General features: G+C 35.0%; 1 protein-coding gene across 1 annotated transcript in view; it reads right to left on the reverse strand.

Annotated features, from left to right (window-relative positions):
• The window catches only part of LOC139901176 (uncharacterized mitochondrial protein AtMg00810-like), a 38,490-nt gene extending 19,908 nt beyond the window's left edge, over positions 1–18,582 (reverse strand). Inside the window, exons 1-2 of the mRNA XM_071883909.1 lie at positions 18,450–18,582; positions 15,029–15,432 (exon numbers count right to left, since the gene is read on the reverse strand). Of these exons, the coding sequence (XP_071740010.1) occupies positions 15,029–15,432; positions 18,450–18,582 (537 nt within the window). The remainder of the gene's footprint in view (positions 1–15,028; positions 15,433–18,449) is intronic.
• Between the last annotated feature and the right edge of the window lie 562 nt (positions 18,583–19,144).

Here is a 19,144-nt window from a genome sequence, read left to right on the forward strand (position 1 = left end):
AATAAATCTGCTTACGTTTTATTTGATTCGGGTGCGGATAGAAGCTATATGAGTAGAGATTTTTGTGCTAAATTAAGTTGTCCATTGACGCCTTTGGATAGTAAATTTTTACTCAAATTAGCAAATGGTAAATTAATTTCAGCAGATAATATATGTCGGAATCGAGAAATTAAACTGGTTAGCGAAACATTTAAGATTGACTTGATACAAGTAGAGTTAGGGAGTTTTGATGTGATAATCGGTATGGATTGGTTGAAAGAAGTGAAAGCAGAGATCGTTTGTTACAAAAATGCAATTCGCATTATACGAGAAAAAGGAAAACCCTTAATGGTGTACGGAGAAAAGGGAAACACGAAGCTACATCTTATTAGTAATTTGAAGGCACAAAAACTAATAAGAAAAGGTTGCTATGCTGTTCTAGCACACGTCGAGAAAGTACAAACTGAAGAAAAGAGCATCAATGATGTTCCCATTGCAAAAGAATTTCCCGATGTATTTCAGAAAGAATTACCGGGATTACCCCCACATCGATCCGTTGAATTTCAAATAGATCTTGTACCAGGAGCTGCACCAATAGCTCGTGCTCCTTACAGACTCGCACCCAACAAGATGAAAGAACTACAAAGCTAATTACAAGAACTTTAGACCGTGGTTTCATTCGACCAAGCACATCACCGTGGGGAGCTCCTGTTTTGTTTGTCAAGAAGAAAGATGGTACATTCAGGTTGTGTATCGACTACCGAGAGTTGAACAAACTTACCATCAAGAACCGCTACCCACTACTGAGAATCAACGACTTATTTGATCAACTACAAGGCTCTTCTGTTTATTCAAAGATTGACTTACGTTCCGGGTATCATCAAATGCGGGTGAAAGAAGATGATATTCCAAAGACTGCTTTCAGAACACGTTACGGTCATTACGAGTTTATGGTCATGCCGTTTGGTTTAACTAATGCACCAACTATGTTCATGGACCTTATGAACCGAGTATGTGGACCATACCTTGACAAGTTTGTCATTGTTTTCATTGATGACATACTTATTTTCTCAAAGAATGACCAAGAACACGGTGAACATTTGAGAAAGGTGTTAGAAGTATTAAGGAAGGAAGAATTGTACGCTAAGTTTTCAAAGTGTGCATTTTGGTTGGAAGAAGTTCATTTCCTCAGTCACATAGTGAACAAAGAAGGTATTAAGGTGGATCCGGTAAAGATAGAAACTTTTGAAAAGTGGGAAACCCCAAAAACTCCGAAACACATACGCCAGTTTTTAGGACTAGCTGGTTACTACAGAAGGTTCATCCAAGACTTTTCCAGAATAGCAAAACCCTTGACTGCATTAACGCATAAAGGGAAGAAATTTGAATGGAATGATGAACAAGAGAAAACGTTTCAGTTATTGAAGAAAAAGCTAACTACGGCACCTATATTGTCATTGCCTGAAGGGAATGATGATTTTGTGATTTATTGTGACGCATCAAAGCAAGGTCTCGGTTGTGTATTAATGCAATGAACGAAGGTGATTGCTTATGCTTCTAGACAATTGAAGATTCACGAACAAAATTATACGACGCATGATTTGGAATTAGGTGCGGTTATTTTTGCATTAAAGACTTGGAGGCACTACTTATATGGGGTCAAAAGTATTATATATATCGACCACAAAAGTCTTCAACACATATTTAATCAGAAACAACTGAATATGAGGCAGCGTAGGTGGATTCAATTGTTGAATGATTACGACTTTGAGATTTGTTACCACCCAGGGAAGGCAAATGTGGTAGCCGATGCCTTGAGCAGGAAGGACAGAGAACCAATTCGAGTAAAATCTATGAATATAATGATTCATAATAACCTTACTACTCAAATAAAGGAGGCGCAACAAGGAGTTTTAAAAGAGGGAAATTTAAAGGATGAAATACCCAAAGGATCGGAGAAGCATATTAATATTCGGGAAGACGGAACCCGGTATAGGGCTGAAAGGATTTGGGTACCAAAATTTGGAGATATGAGAGAAATGGTACTTAGAGAAGCTCATAAAACCAGATACTCAATACATCCTGGAACGGGGAAGATGTACAAGGATCTCAAGAAACATTTTTGGTGGCTAGGTATGAAAGCCAATGTTGCTAAATACATAGGAGAATGTTTGACGTGTTCTAAGGTCAAAGCTGAGCATCAGAAACCATCAGGTCTACTTCAACAACCCGAAATCCCAGAATGGAAATGGGAAAACATTACCATGGATTTCATCACTAAATTGCCAAGGACTGCAAGTGGTTTTGATACTATTTGGGTAATAGTTGATCGTATCACCAAATCAGCACACTTCCTGCCAATAAGAGAAGATGACAAGATGGAGAAGTTAGCACGACTTTATTTGAAGGAAGTCATCTCCAGACATGGAATACCAATCTCTATTATCTCTGATAGGGATGGCAGATTTATTTCAAGATTCTGGCAGACATTACAGCAAGCATTAGGAACTCGTCTAGACATGAGTACTGCCTATCATCCACAAACTGATGGGAAGAGCGAAAAGACGATACAAACGCTTAAAGACATGCTACGAGCATGTGTTATTGATTTCGGAAACAGTTGGGATCGACATCTACCGTTAGCAGAATTTTCCTACAACAACATCTACCATTCAAGCATTGAGATGGCGCTGTTTGAAGCACTTTATGGTAGAAAGTGCAGGTCTCCGATTTGTTGGAGTGAAGTGGGGGATAGACAGATTACGGGTCTGGAGATTATACAAGAAACTACCGAGAAGATCATCCAAATTCAACAACGGTTGAAAACCGCCCAAAGTCGACAAAAGAGCTACGCTGACATTAAAAGAAAAGATATAGAATTTGAAATTGGAGAGATGGTCATGCTTAAAGTTGCACCTTGGAAAGGCGTTGTTTGATTTGGTAAACGAGGGAAATTAAATCCAAGGTATATTGGACCATTCAAGATTATTGATCGTGTCGGACCAGTAGCTTACCGACTTGAATTACCTCAACAACTCGCGGCTGTACATAACACTTTACACGTCTCGAATTTGAAGAAATGTTTTGCTAAAGAAGATCTCACTATTCCGTTAGATGAAATCCAAATCTACGAAAAACTCCAATTCATCGAAGAACCCGTCGAAATAATGGATTGTGAGGTTAAAAGACTTAAGCAAAACAAGATACCAATTGTTAAGGTTCGATGGAATGCTCGTAGAGGACCCGAGTTCACCTGGGAGCATGAAGATCAGATGAAGAAGAAATACCCGCATCTATTTCCAGAATATTCGTCAACACCTTCAACAGCTTAAAATTTCGGGACGAAATTTATTTAACGGGTAGGTACTGTAGTGACCCGAACTTTTCCATGTTTATATATATTAATTGAGATTGATATTTACATGATTAAATGTTTCCAACATGTTAAGCAATCAAACTTGTTAAGACTTGATTAATTGAAAAATGTATCATATAGATAATTGACCACCTAAGTTGACCGGTGATTCACGAACGTCAAAACTTGTAAAAACTATATGATGACATATATATGGATATATATATATATATATATATATATATATATATATATATATATATATATATATATATATATATATAGTTAACATGATACTATGATAAGTAAACATATCATTAAGTATATTAACAATGAACTACATATGTAAAAACAAGACTACTAACTTAATGATTTTTAAACGAGACATATATGTAACGATTATCGTTGTAAAGACATTTAATGTATATATATCATATTAAGAGATATTCATACATGATAATATCATGATAATATAATAATTTAAAATCTCATTTGATATTATAATCATTGGGTTAACAACATTTAACAAGATCGTTAACCTAAAGGTTTCAAAACAACACTTACATGTAACGACTAACGATGACTTAACGACTCAGTTAAAATGTATATACATGTAGTGTTTTAATATGTATTTATAAACTTTTGAAAGACTTCAATACACTTATCAAAATACTTCTACTTAACAAAAATGCTTACAATTACTTCCTCGTTCAGTTTCATCAACAATTCTACTCGTATGCACCCGTATTCGTACTCGTACAATACACAGCTTTTAGATGTATGTACTATTGGTATATACACTCCAATGATCAGCTCTTAGCAGCCCATGTGAGTCACCTAACACATGTGGGAACCATCATTTGGTAACTAGCATGAAATATCTCATAAAATTACAAAAATATGAGTAATCATTCATGACTTATTTACATGAAAACAAAATCACATATCCTTTATATCTAATCCATACACCAACGACCAAAAACACCTACAAACACTTTCATTCTTCAATTTTCTTCATCTAATTGATCTCTCTCAAGTTCTATCTTCAAGTTCTAAGTGTTCTTCATATATTTTACAAGTTCTAGTTACATAAAATCAAGAATACTTTCAAGTTTGCTAGCTCACTTCCAATCTTGTAAGGTGATCATCCAACCTCAAGAAATCTTTGTTTCTTACAGTAGGTTATCATTCTAATACAAGAACTTCGAGCCATCCAAGGATCCGTTGAAGCTAGATCCATTTTTCTCTTTTCCAGTAGGTTTATCCAAGGAACTTAAGGTAGTAATGATGTTCATAACATCATTCGATTCATACATATAAAGCTATCTTATTCGAAGGTTTAAACTTGTAATCACTAGAACATAGTTTAGTTAATTCTAAACTTGTTCGCAAACAAAAGTTAATCCTTCTAACTTGACTTTTAAAATCAACTAAACACATGTTCTATATCTATATGATATGCTAACTTAATGATTTAAAACCTGGAAACACGAAAAACACCGTAAAACCGGATTTACGCCGTCGTAGTAACACCGCGGGCTGTTTTGGGTTAGTTAATTAAAAACTATGATAAACTTTGATTTAAAAGTTGTTATTCTGAGAAAATGATTTTTATTATGAACATGAAACTATATCCAAAAATTATGGTTAAACTCAAAGTGGAAGTATGTTTTCTAAAATGGTCATCTAGACGACGTTCTTTCGACTGAAATGACTACCTTTACAAAAACAACTTGTAACTTATTTTTCCGACGATAAACCTATACTTTTTCTGTTTAGATTCATAAAATAGAGTTCAATATGAAACCATAGCAATTTGATTCACTCAAAACGGATTTAAAATGAAGAAGTTATGGGTAAAACAAGATTGGATAATTTTTCTCATTTAGGCTACGTGAAAATTGGTAACAAATCTATTCCAACCATAACTTAATCAACTTGTATTTTATATTATGTAATCTTGAGATACCATAGACACGTATACAATGTTTCGACCTATCATGTCGACACATCTATATATATTTCGGAACAACCATAGACACTCTATATGTGAATGTTGGAGTTAGCTATACAGGGTTGAGGTTGATTCCAAAATATATATAGTTTGAGTTGTGATCAATACTGAGATACGTATACACTGGGTCGTGGATTGATTCAAGATAATATTTATCGATTTATTTCTGTACATCTAACTGTGGACAACTAGTTGTAGGTTACTAACAAGGACAGCTGACTTAATAAATTTAAAACATCAAAATATATTAAAAGTGTTGTAAATATATTTTGAACATACTTTGATATATATGTATATATTGTTATAGGTTCGTGAATCAACCAGTGGCCAAGTCTTACTTCCCGACGAAGTAAAAATCTGTGAAAGTGAGTTATAGTCCCACTTTTAAAATCTAATATTTTTGGGATGAGAATACATGCAGGTTTTATAAATGATTTACAAAGTAGACACAAGTATGTGAAACTACATTCTATGGTTGAATTATCGAAATCGAATATGCCCCTTTTTATTAAGTCTGGTAATCTAAGAATTAGGGAACAGACACCCTAATTGACGCGAATCCTAAAGATAGATCTATTGGGCCTAACAAACCCCATCCAAAGTACCGGATGCTTTAGTACTTCGAAATTTATATCATATCCGAAGGGTGTCCCGGAATGATGGGGATATTCTTATATATGCATCTTGTTAATGTCGGTTACCAGGTGTTCACCATATGAATGAATTTTATCTCTATGTATGGGATGTGTATTGAAATATGAAATCTTGTGGTCTATTATTATGATTTGATATATATAGGTTAAACCTATAACTCACCAACATTTTTGTTGACGTTTTAAGCATGTTTATTCTCAGGTGATTATTAAGAGCTTCCGCTGTCGCATACTTAAATAAGGACGAGATTTGGAGTCCATGCTTGTATGATATTGTGTAAAAACTGCATTCAAGAAACTTATTTTGTTGTAACATATTTGTATTGTAAACCATTATGTAATGGTCGTGTGTAAACAGGATATTTTAGATTATCATTATTTGATAATCTACGTAAAGTTTTTTTTAAACCTTTATCTATGAAATAAAGGTTATGGTTTGTTTTAAAAATGAATGCAGTCTTTGAAAAAAAAAACGTCTCATATAGAGGTCAAAACCTCGCAACGAAATCAATTAATATGGAACGTTTTTAATCAATAAGAACGGGACATTTCATATACCGGGTTCCATCTTCCTGAATATTAAGATGCTTCTCCGATCCTTTGGGTATTTCATTCTTTAAATTTCCCTCTTTTAAAACTCCTTGTTGTGCCTCCTTTATTTGAGTAGTAAGGTTATTGTGAATCATTATATTCATAGATTTTACTCGAATGGGTTCTCTGTCCTTTCTACTCAAGGCGTCGGCTACCACATTTGCCTTCCCCGAGTGGTAACGAATCTCAAAGTCGTAATCATTCAACAATTCAATCCACCTACGCTGCCTCATATTCAGTTGTTTTTGATTAAATATGTGTTGAAGACTTTTGTGGTCGGTATATATAATACTTTTGACCCCATATAAGTAGTGCCTCCAAGTCTTTAATGCAAAAATAACCGCGCCTAATTCCAAATCATGCGTCGTATAATTTTGCTCGTGAATCTTCAATTGTCTAGACGCATAAGCAATTACCTTCGTTCATTGCATTAATACACAACCGAGACCTTGCTTTGAGGCGTCACAATATATCACAAAATCATCATTCCCTTCAGACAATGACAATATAGGTGCCGTAGTTAGCTTTTTCTTCAATAACTGAAACGCCTTCTCTTGTTCATCCTTCCATTCAAATTTCTTCCCTTTATGCGTTAATGCAGTCAAGGGTTTTGCTATTTTGGAGAAATCTTGGATGAATCTTCTGTAGTAACCAGCCAATCCTAAAAATTGACATATATGCTTCGGAGTTTTTGGGGTTTCCCACTTTTCAACGGTTTCGATCTTTGCCGGGTCCACCTGGATACCTTCTTTGTTCACTATGTGACAGAGGAATTGAACTTCTTCCAACCAAAATGCACACTTTGAAAACTTAGCGTACAGTTTTTCTTTTCTCAATACTTCTAGAACTTTTCTCAAATGTTCTTCGTTCTCTTGATCATTCTTTGAGTAAATAAGTATGTCATCGATGAAAAAAATGACAAACTTGTCAAGATATGGCCCACACACTCGGTTCATAAGGTCCATGAACACAGCTGGTGCGTTAGTCAATCCAAATGGCATAACCATAAACTCGTAATGACCATAACGCGTACTAAAAGCAGTTTTTGGAATATCATCCTCCTTTACTCGCATTTGATGATATCCAGAACGTAAATCGATCTTCGAATAAACCGACGAGCCTTGTAGTTGATCAAATAAGTCATCAATTCTCGGCAGTGGTAACGGTTTTTGATGGTAAGTTTGTTCAACTCTCTCTAGTCAATACACAACCTAAATGTACCATCTTTCTTCTTGACAAACAAAACAGGAGCTCTCCATGGTGATGTGCTTGGTCGAATGAAACCACGTTCTAATAGTTCTTGCAGTTGGCTTTGCAGTTCTTTCATCTCGCTGGGTGCGAGTCTGTAAGGAGCACGAGCTATTGGTGCAGCTCCTGGTACAAGATCTATTTGAAATTCAACAGATTGATGTGGAGGTAGTCCCGGTAATTCTTTCAGAAATACATCTGGAAATTCTTTTGCGACAAAAACATCATTGATGCTCTTTTCTTCAGTTTGTACTTTCTTGACATGTGCTAGAACAGCATAGCAACCTTTTCTTATTAGTTTTTGTGCCTTCAAATTACTAATAAGATGTAGCTTCGTGTTGCCCTTTTCTCCGTACACCATTAAGGGTTTTCCTTTTTCTCGTACAATGCGAATTGCATTTTTATAACATACGATCTCTGCTTTCACCTTCTTCAGCCAGTCTATGCCAACTATTACATCCAAACTCCCTAACTCTACTGGTATCAAATCAATCTTAAATATTTCGCTACCCAGTTTAATTTCTCGATTCCGGCATATATAATCTGCTGAAATTAATTTACCGTTTGCTAATTCGAGTAAAAATTTACTATCCAACGGCGTCAATGGACAACTTAATTTAGCACAAAAATCTCTACTCATATAGCTTCTATCCGCACCCGAATCAAATAAAACGTAAGCAGATTTATTGTCAATAAGAAACGTACCCGTAACAAGCTCCGGGTCTTCCTGTACCTCTGCCGCATTAATATTGAAAACTCTTCCTCGGCCTTGTCCATTCGTGTTCTTCTGGTTCGGGCAATTTCTAATAATGTGGTCCGGTTTTCCACATTTATAACAAACTACATTGGCATAACTTGCTCTGACACTACTTGCTCCTCCATTACTCGTTCCGACACCATTTTTTCTTTTCGTTCTGTTAACCCCTGGTCCATAGACCTCACACTTCGCTGCGCTATGACCATTTCTTTTACACTTGTTGCAAAATTTGGTGCAGAACCCCGAGTGATACTTTTCACACCTTTGGCATAGCTGCTTCTGATTGTTGTTGTTGTTGCGGTTATTATTGTTGTTGGGATGATTGTTGTAGTTGCTGTTGTTGTTGTTGTTGTTGTTGTTGTTGGGTCATTTGTTGTAGTTGCAATTGATGTTGCGATTGTTGGGATAATTGTTGCGATTATTGTTGTAATTGCTGTTGGTGTTGTATTGGTGATTCTTATCACCGTTTTCCTCCCACTTTCTTTTGACTTGCTTCACATTGGCCTCTTCAGCAGTCTGTTCTTTAATTCTTTCTTCAATCTGGTTTACTAGTTTGTGAGCCATTCTACATGCCTGTTGTATAGAGGCGGGCTCGTGTGAACTTATATCTTCTTGGATTCTTTCCGGTAATCCTTTCACAAACGCGTCGATCTTCTCTTCCTCATCTTCGAACGCTCCCGGACACAATAGGCATAATTCTATGAATCGTCTTTCGTACGTGGTAATATCAAATCCTTGGGTTCGTAACCCTCTAAGTTCTGTCTTGAGCTTATTGACCTCGGTTCTGGGACGGTACTTCTCGTTTATCAAGTGCTTGAATGCTGACCACGGTAGTGCGTAAGCATCATCTTGTCCCACTTGCTCTAGATAGGTATTCCACCATGTTAACGCAGAACCTATGAAGGTATGCGTAGCGTACTTCACTTTGTCCTCTTCAGTACACTTACTTATGGCAAACACCGATTCGACCTTCTCGGTCCACCGTTTCAATCCGATTGGTCCTTCGGTTCCATCAAATTCCAAAGGTTTGCAGGCAGTGAATTCTTTGTAGGTGCATCCTACACGATTTTCTCTACTGCTAGATCCAAGGTTATTGTTGGTATGTAGCGCAGCCTGTACTGCGGCTATGTTTGAAGCAAGAAAGGCACGAAATTCCTCTTCGCTCATATTCAAGGTGTGTCGAGTAGTCGGTGCCATTTCCTTCAAAATAGTCAAATGAAACGAGTTAATCATATAGAATATCAAGAGTAAATAGTATTTCGTAGCGTAATATGAACTTATTTATAAAAGCTCTTTCTTCATATTAGCGTTTTATACTCTTTAATTCGGGTAGTACATACCCGTTAAGTTCATACTTAGTAGCTAACATACCATTTCAACTATTACAATTCTATATGAAAAACTAATCACAAAAACCAAAAAAAAAAAAAAAAAAAAACAATATATCATATTCAAGCCTTTATACAATAACTTGCAAACTTACAATACCGCTATTTTACATATAGCATGAAATATAGCACATAAAACTTTGATACAAAGTAGTTGCAAAGATAATTCTAGTTAATAAATAAGGCGTTCAGCAAAGGCATTAAAGACACGTAATTCATACGTCCAGAAACAAGTCATGCATTCTGGTTTTACTAATACCACTTCCCATCCTTGTTTTTGTGGAACATAACCATTGTGACCGATAGTAAGACAATGTGTTGTAACGTCATCAAAAGGATGAAGGTTATGTAATAACCAACAGTCTCGTAATAACCTAAAAACCTCATTTCTTACCCCAATTACCGACTCCGTCACTTGTGGGAACATTTTGTTTAATAGTTGTAGCCCGATGTTCTTGTTCTCACTTTGGTGAGAAGCGAACATTACTAACCCGTAAGCATAACATGCTTCTTTATGTTTCATGTTAGCCGCTTTTTCTAAATCACGAAGTCCTATATTCGGATATATTGAGTCAAAATAATTTCTTAACCCGTTGCGTAAAATAGCATTTGGGTTCCCCGCAATATATGCGTCAAAGTAAACACATCGTAACTTATGGATTTTCCAATGTGATATCCCCCATCTTTCGAATGAAAGCCTTTTATAAACCAAGGCATTCTTGGAACGTTCTTCGAATGTCTTACAAACTGATCTCGCCTTAAATAGTTGTGCCGAGGAATTCTGACCGACTCTAGACAAGATTTCATCAATCATGTCTCCGGGTAGGTCTCTTAAAATATTGGGTTGTCTATCCATTTTGTGTTTTTATACTATAAAATAGACAAGAGTTAGATTCATAAAAAAATACTTATTAATACAAGCAATTTTTACATATATCTTAAAGCATAAGCACACTATATTACATATATTACACCACACGAATACAACTATCTTATTCCGACTCGCTCGTTTCTTCTTCTTCTTCGCTTTTGGTTCGTTTTGCCAAGTTTCTAGGGATATATGATGTTCCCCTAATACGAGCCGTCATTTTCCATATTGGTTTAGAAAAACCTGGTGGTTTAGAGGTTCCCGGGTTATTGTCACAACTTAAGAAATACGGGTGTTGACGATACATATCGGGTTTGGAATCAAATTTCTCTATTTTTATGCCCTTTCTCTTATTGTTCTCTTTTGCCTTATTAAATTGTTTTGGGGTAATTTCTATAACATCATTGGAATCCTTGTCGGGATCCGATTCATCGGAGAATTGGTAATCCTCCCAATACTTTGCTTCCTTGGCGGAAACACCATTGACCATAATTAACTTTGGTCGGTTGGTTGAGGATTTTCTTCTACTTAACCGTTTTATTATTTCCCCCACTGGTTCTATTTCTTCTTCCAGTTCCGATTCTTCTTTCGGTTCCGACTCTTCTTCCGGTTCCTCTTCGGGAACTTGTGAATCAGTCCACGAATCATTCTAATTTACATTTGACTCTTCATTATTATTAGGTGAGTCAATGGGACTTATTCTAGAGGTAGACATCTATCACATAATATCAAACACGTTAAGAGATTAATATATCACATAATATTCACGTGTTAAAAATATATAGTTTCCAACAAAAATGTTAAGCAATCATTTTTAAAGAAAACACGGTCGAAGTCCAGACTCACTAATGCATCATAACAAACTCGATAAGACACACTAATGCAAATTTTCTGGTTCTCTAAGACCAACGCTCGGATACCAACTGAAATGTCCCGTTCTTATTGATTAAAAACGTTCCATATTAATTGATTTCGTTGCGAGGTTTTGACCTCTATATGAGATGTTTTTCAAAGACTGTATTCATTTTAAAACAAACCATAACCTTTATTTCATCAATAAAGGTTTAAAAAGCTTTACGTAGATTATCAAATAATGATAATCTAAAATATCCTGTTTACACACGATCATTATATAATGGTTTACAATACAAATATGATACAACGAAATAAGTTTGTTGAATGCAGTTTTTACACAATATCATACAAGCATGGACTCCAAATCTTGTCCTTATTTAAGTATGCGACAGCGGAAGCTCTTAATAATCACCTGAGAATAAACATGCTTAAAACGTCAACAAAAATTGTTGGTGAGTTATATGTTTAACCTATATATATCAAATCGTAACAATAGACCACAAGAATTCATATTTCAATACACATCCCATACATAGAGATAAAAATCATTCATATGGTGAACACCTGGTAACTGACATTAACAAGATGCATATTTAAGAATATCCCCATCATTCCGGGACACCCTTCGGATATGATATAAATTTCGAAGTACTAAAGCATCCGGTACTTTGGATGGGGTTTGTTAGGCCCAATAGATCTATCTTTAGGATTCGCGTCAATTAGGGTGTCTGTTCCCTAATTCTTAGATTACCAGACTTAATAAAAAGGGACATATTCGATTTCGATAATTCAACCATAGAATGTAGTTTCACGTACTTGTGTCTATTTTGTAAATCATTTATAAAACCTGCATGTATTCTCATCCCAAAAATATTAGATTTTAAAAGTGGGACTATAACTCACTTTCACAGATTTTTACTTCATTGGGAAGTAAGACTTGGCCACTGGTCGATTCACGAACCTATAACAAATATGTACATATATATCAAAGTATGTTCAAAATATATTTACAACACTTTTAATACATTTTGATGTTTTAAGTTCATTAAGTTAGCTGTCCTCGTTAGTAACCTACAACTAGTTGTCCACAGTTAGATGTACAGAAATAAATCGATATATATTATCTTGAATCAATCCACGATCCAGTGTATACATATCTCAGTATTGATTTCAACTCAAACTATATATATTTTGGAATCAACCTCAACCCTATATAACTAACTCCAACATTCACATATAGAGTGTCTATGGTTGTTCCGAAATATATATAGATGTGTCGACATGATAGGTCGAAACATTGTATACGTGTCTATGGTATCTCAAGATTACATAATATACAATACAAGTTGATTAAGTTATGGTTGGAATAGATTTGTTACCAATTTTCACGTAGCTAAAATGAGTAGTTTTTACCAATTTTGTTTTGCTCGCCATTTCTTCGTGACTAATCCGTTTTGAGTGATTTAAGCTGCCACGGTTTCGTATTGAACTTGAATTTATGAAACTAAACAGAAAAGGTATAGGTTTATAGTCAGAAATACAAGTTACAAGTCGTTTTTGAAAGAGGTAGTCATTTCCGTCGAAAGAACGACATCTTGATGACTGTTTTGAAAAACATACTTTCACTTTGAGTTTAACCATGATTTTTGGATATGGTTTCATGTTTATAAGAAAAATCATTTTCCCAGAAGTATAGCTTTTATATCAAAGTTTTTCATAGTTTTTAATTATCCAAACCAAAACAGCCCCCGGTTGTAACTACGACGGCGTAAATCCGGTTTTATGGTGTTTATCGTGTTTCCGGGTTTTAAATCATTAAGTTAGCATATAATATAGATATAGATCATGTGTATAGTTGATTTTAAAAGTGTAGTTATAAGGATTAACTTTATTTGCGAACAAGTTTAGAATTAACTAAACTATGTTCTAGTGATTACTAGTTTACGACTTCGAATATGATAGCTTTTTATGTATGAATCGAATGATGTTATGAACATCATTACTACCTTAAGTTCCTTGGATAAATGTACTGGAAAAGAGAAAAATGGATCTAGCTTCAACGGATCCTTGGATGGCTCGAAGTTCTTGAAGCAGAATCATGACACGAAAACAAGTTCAAGTAAGATCATCACTTGAAATAAGATTGTTATAGTTATAGAAATTGAACCAAATTTTGAATATGATTATTACCTTGTATTAGAATGATAACCTACTGTAAGAAATAAAAATTTCTTGAGGTTAGATGATCACCTTACAAGATTGGAAGTGAGCTAGCAAACTTGAAAGTATTCTTGATTTTATGTAACTAGAACTTGTAGAATTTAGGAAGAACACTTAAAACTTGAAGATGGAACTTGAGAGAGATCAATTAAATGAAGAAAATTGAAGAATGAAAATGTTTGTAGGTGTTTTTGGTCGTTGGTATATGGATTAGATATAAAGGATATGTAATTTTGTTTTCATGTAAATAAGTCATGAATGATTACTCATATTTTTGTAATTTTATGAGATATTTCATGCTAGTTGCCAAATGATGGTTCCCACATGTGTTAGGTGACTCACATGGGCTGCTAAGAGCTGATCATTGGAGTGTATATACCAATAGTACATACATCTAAAAGCTGTGTATTGTACGAGTACGAATACGGGTGCATACGAGTAGAATTGTTGATGAAACTGAACGAGGATGTAATTGTAAGCATTTTTATTAAGTAGAAGTATTTTGATAAGTGTCTTGAAGTCTTTCAAAAGTGTATGAATACATATTAAAACACTACATGTATATACATTTTAACTGAGTCGTTAAGTCATCGTTAGTCGTTACATGTAAGTGTTGTTTTGAGACCTTTAGGTTAACGATCTTGTTAAATGTTGTTAACCCAAAGTTTATAATATCAAATGAGATTTTAAATTATTATATTATCATGATATTATGATATATTAATATATCTTAATATGATATATACATTTAAATGTCATTACAACGATAATCGTTACATATATGTCTCGTTTCGAAATCCTTAAGTTAGTAGTCTTGTTTTTACATATGTAGTTCATTATTAATATACTTAATGATATGTTTACTTATCATAATATCATGTTAACTATATATATATCCATATATATGTCATCATATAGTTTTTACAAGTTTTAACGTTCGTGAATCACCAGTCAACTTGGGTGGTCAATTGTCTATATGAAACCAATTTCAATTAATCAAGTCTTAACAAGTTTGATTGCTTAACATGTTGGAAACACTTAATCATGTAAATAAAAATTTTATTTAATATATATAAACATAGAAAAGTTCGGGTCACTACACCCTGAATGTATCGAATGATCTGTTGAAGAGCTTCCATGTGGGGCTCTTGAGGATCATGCATCAATAGACAGATCTGCTGAACAGCATACGAAATGTCGGGCCTAGTTAAGGTGAGGTACTGAAGAGTACCCGCAAGACTGTGGTATAAGGTGGGGTCCTTAACAGGAGGACTAGCAGTAGTCAATTTGGTGCTGGTGTCAATCAGAGTGCGGCTAGAATTACACCCAACCATGTTTGCACGCTCAATATTCTCGGTGGCATATTTCTTTTGAGATAGGAACATCTTAGAAGAGTTACGAGTGATAGAGATACCCAAGAAGTAGTTCAGCGGACCAAGATCGGTCATCGAGAACTCCTGATGTAAGGAAGTAATAACCCGCTGAAGAAACGCAGTGGAGGATGCTGTCAAAATAATGTCATCGACGTATAGAAGTAAATAAGTTGTGTCCGCACCCTGTTTGTAAATGAACGGGGATGTATCGCAGCGACTGTGCTGAAAACCAACATGCTGAGCATACACGACGAACCACTGAAACCAAGCTCTAAGGGTCTGCTTTAACCCATATAACGATTTCTTCAGTAAGCAGACATGATCTGGTCGAGTGGGGTCACTGTAACAACCCTACTTTTTCCGTTACTATCGTTACTTGTCCGTTAAATATATAACGGTGATTATATAGAACCTTATGTGTTTTATTGAATTAAATGCATACTTGATCCTAGTGGATTACTTGAATTAATATGGTTATATTAATTAGTGAACTTGTTTCGAATTAATTAGTGAACTTGTTTCGGATATCGAAATACTTAGAAAATGACACGAATAAGATAATCGCCTAGAAAGCTTTTCAGTTTACGGAACTCAGAAAAATGATAAAATAATCAATTTTGATAATTATTGACTTTATGAAAAATTTATTTAATTTATTATTTATTTAATGAATTAAACCCGGTGAAAAATTTGTAATGTATCTAGATGGATAGTCCCTACTACTTTTTACATGGGATGAGATAACATGCATTTTCAAATGTTTTACATATTAGGCACGAGTAACTAAACGATATACATATGAGTTCAGATCAAAAATCCCTTGGCTTTATTATATTAATTACTTTACGTAAGCTCGATTTATAGGGACGGTACCGTTAGGTTTGACAAACCTCGCCTCAACGTACGGGGTACTTATTCTGTTGTAACTTGTACACTTGATCGGTGTATTCTTAGAAAGGGTAAAAGGAAGACGCGTAGCGCTTTAGCTATCCGCAGGGTTAAAGTCTTATAATAAAGTGCTCATGATAATGTATAATTTTACGATATTTTTCAGAAATCTCGTGGCCTAACTTATGATAAATGCTTTACTAAACCTGTAGATTCACTCTACATTTTCGTTGACCTTTTTGCATGTTTTTATCTCAGGTCCTTAGCGGTATGCTTCCGCTTGCTGATGTTGTTATGTTTGCTTACTGCTAGTACTGGAGTGAAGTCCAATATATTTTATCATTACTATTTCAATAACTTATATTCGCATTGAAAACCGTTTGTTTCAAATAATGTTTTGGGATTACTTATGTTGGTCATTTATGTCAATTGCTTTTCAGAATTATTTTACATTTAATGACTTTGTTAGTTGAATTTAATGCGAATGCTTTTCGGAAAACGTATCATATAGAGGGTGTGACCGTTAACTGTGGAACTAGAGTTAAGACGCCGTTACCTATGGTATCAGAGCGGAACAGTTACCTAGGATTAGGCTGCATTAGATGTCGGACTTTAGGACGCCTTTTGAGTCTAAACTGTAACCGTAGACTAGTTAAGCTACATAGACCATAGTACACTGCTTACTACTTACTTGATTTATATCTAACTTAGATGATATAATTACTAGTGTACTAACTTTGTGTTTATCTTGAGTGCTAGATGACTTCTTCCAATCCTATTATTCTTACCGACTCCGACACGGAATTCGAGGAAACCGTGCAGGCGCAGGGAAACACAATACTTGAGTTCGTGGATGAAGTTATGTCCTAGCCTGAGATGGAGTCTGAACCGGAAGAGGAACCGGAAGAGGAACCGGAGGAGGACCCGGAACCCGAACCCGAACCCGAACCCGAACTACCCACCTCACCTACTGGCACCAAATCACCTTTCATCGACCCAGATTTTGTTAACCCCTACGGACCGAGACGCCACCGTAGGATACCTAAGGGACCCGCCTGAGGCAATAACCCATTTTGGAAGAGCTTTCATTATGACAACCAATCGTAGGATACCGTATGGCAAGCCGTTTGCTGCCCTGGTCTTGCTATTTTGCTTGAATCGTTTTGTTTGTTCCTGGGATCGTAACTTGGTTTCGAGGTCGTAACTTGTCTTTCACCGTTTTCGCTCTAGAATCTTCGTTTTAGCTCCGATTTACTTGATTCTTTTTGCATCACACCTTTGTAATTACTTAATCTACAAAATTAACCAACAAAGCAATTATTTTGGTGACAAAGTTTGGAACTTTATTGATTTAGGGCTTAATATCGGGGGTAAAAACGTGACTTTTTGGCCGATATCAGGTTCTTTACTAAACAATAAAATATCATGCAATCAAATCCATTGCCATAAATAAGTATTTGGCCTAACCAAACATAATAAACATAGCCAATAATAGTCATGAAATCAATAAAAACCATATTCAAAGTATAACTCATAATTGATAAAATAAGAATTTAACTTAAAAACAAAAGTTCTTATGAAATCAACTGACTTTCTAGCCTCTCCTTGATGATCCAAAGGTGTTATGATGCTCCAAACTCTCTGGAAGACCTTCAAAAATCACTTGGAATTAGATCTGGAAAGAAACTTGCTCTGAAAAATGTATATGGCTTCAAAACCCTAAGTCCCGTATATATAGTTTTCCAAAACTGACAAGGCCATGCGGTGCATGGAGGGTTCCATGCGGCGCATATGTGACATAATTCGATCAAAACCCTAGCTGCATGTGGCTCTTAACCAGCACTGTAACGACCCTGGTTTTTCCATCTTTAATTAATAATGTTTATTATTAATACGTGTGATTTAATGAATGTATTTTACTACATTTACTTGTTACCATGATTGACTTTTAAATGCCCGACACGTCTTTGTGACACACGTACATTACATGAATAATATTTTCAAATATTATTTACATTCATGATTAATTTTTATTAATCATTTTTAATTAACTAAGGTTATTAGTTAATTACTTGGGCTCTTATTTGGAAAAATTTGTTAATTACTTGAACTTGGGCTTTTATTAATGTTAATGGACTTAGAAGCCCACCCTACTTATCTTAATGGACTATTTAGCCCATCTTTCATGTAAGTATTACACTTAAGGCTTAACTAGAGTAATTAGCTTGTAAGGAGACTAGTTACTTATACACTTACACACCTTTCCCATGCAAACTAGCTTTATTACCATTTTTGAAGAGCATCTTCACCTTTACATGCAAGTAACTAGTAGGTTTTTCCCTCTCCCCCTTTTTGTTGAAACCGTCCACTATGCCCATGTGTGGGAGTTCCATTTTCAAATTTTTTTGATACATAATTGCAAGTATTACTTCATTCTTCACACACACAAAGTTACTTGCATTTTTCTCTCAACTTTTTCTCTCATTTCTCTCTCAAACTTGTAAGTTACAAGGCTTCTTTTCCTCTTCTTTTTCTTGAAGAAAAATGTAGCCAAGCATCCATATCATCATCATTCTTTTACTTGTCTTTGATTATTGTTTACTTACTTGTAGTTGTTTAATGTTATTAAGAATCAAACTCTCTAGTTTGTTCTTCATTTCATCTTGTTATTTCAAGAACAAACAAGAACCTAAACTTTCTAGTTTATGGTTCAACACTTAATGTTTTAAAGAAAGAAAGTTCATGAGTTAAAATCATACTTGAGTTCATGTTGTAAACTTAAAGTTTACTTTCTTAAAGATCAAAGTCTTGGCTTGAATTTTTAAAGTATGAACAACCATGAACTTGTTACTTGTTTATTTAGCTTATTTTCTTCATTTTGAACATGTTTAAATTCGTGCTTGTTGGTTAAATGGTCAAGAATTACAAGTTAATCTTGATCTCGTACTTTCTTGA

Source organism: Rutidosis leptorrhynchoides, chromosome 3 (genome assembly GCF_046630445.1).
Source record: "Rutidosis leptorrhynchoides isolate AG116_Rl617_1_P2 chromosome 3, CSIRO_AGI_Rlap_v1, whole genome shotgun sequence".
In the NCBI taxonomy this organism is placed as follows: Eukaryota; Viridiplantae; Streptophyta; class Magnoliopsida; order Asterales; family Asteraceae; genus Rutidosis; species Rutidosis leptorrhynchoides.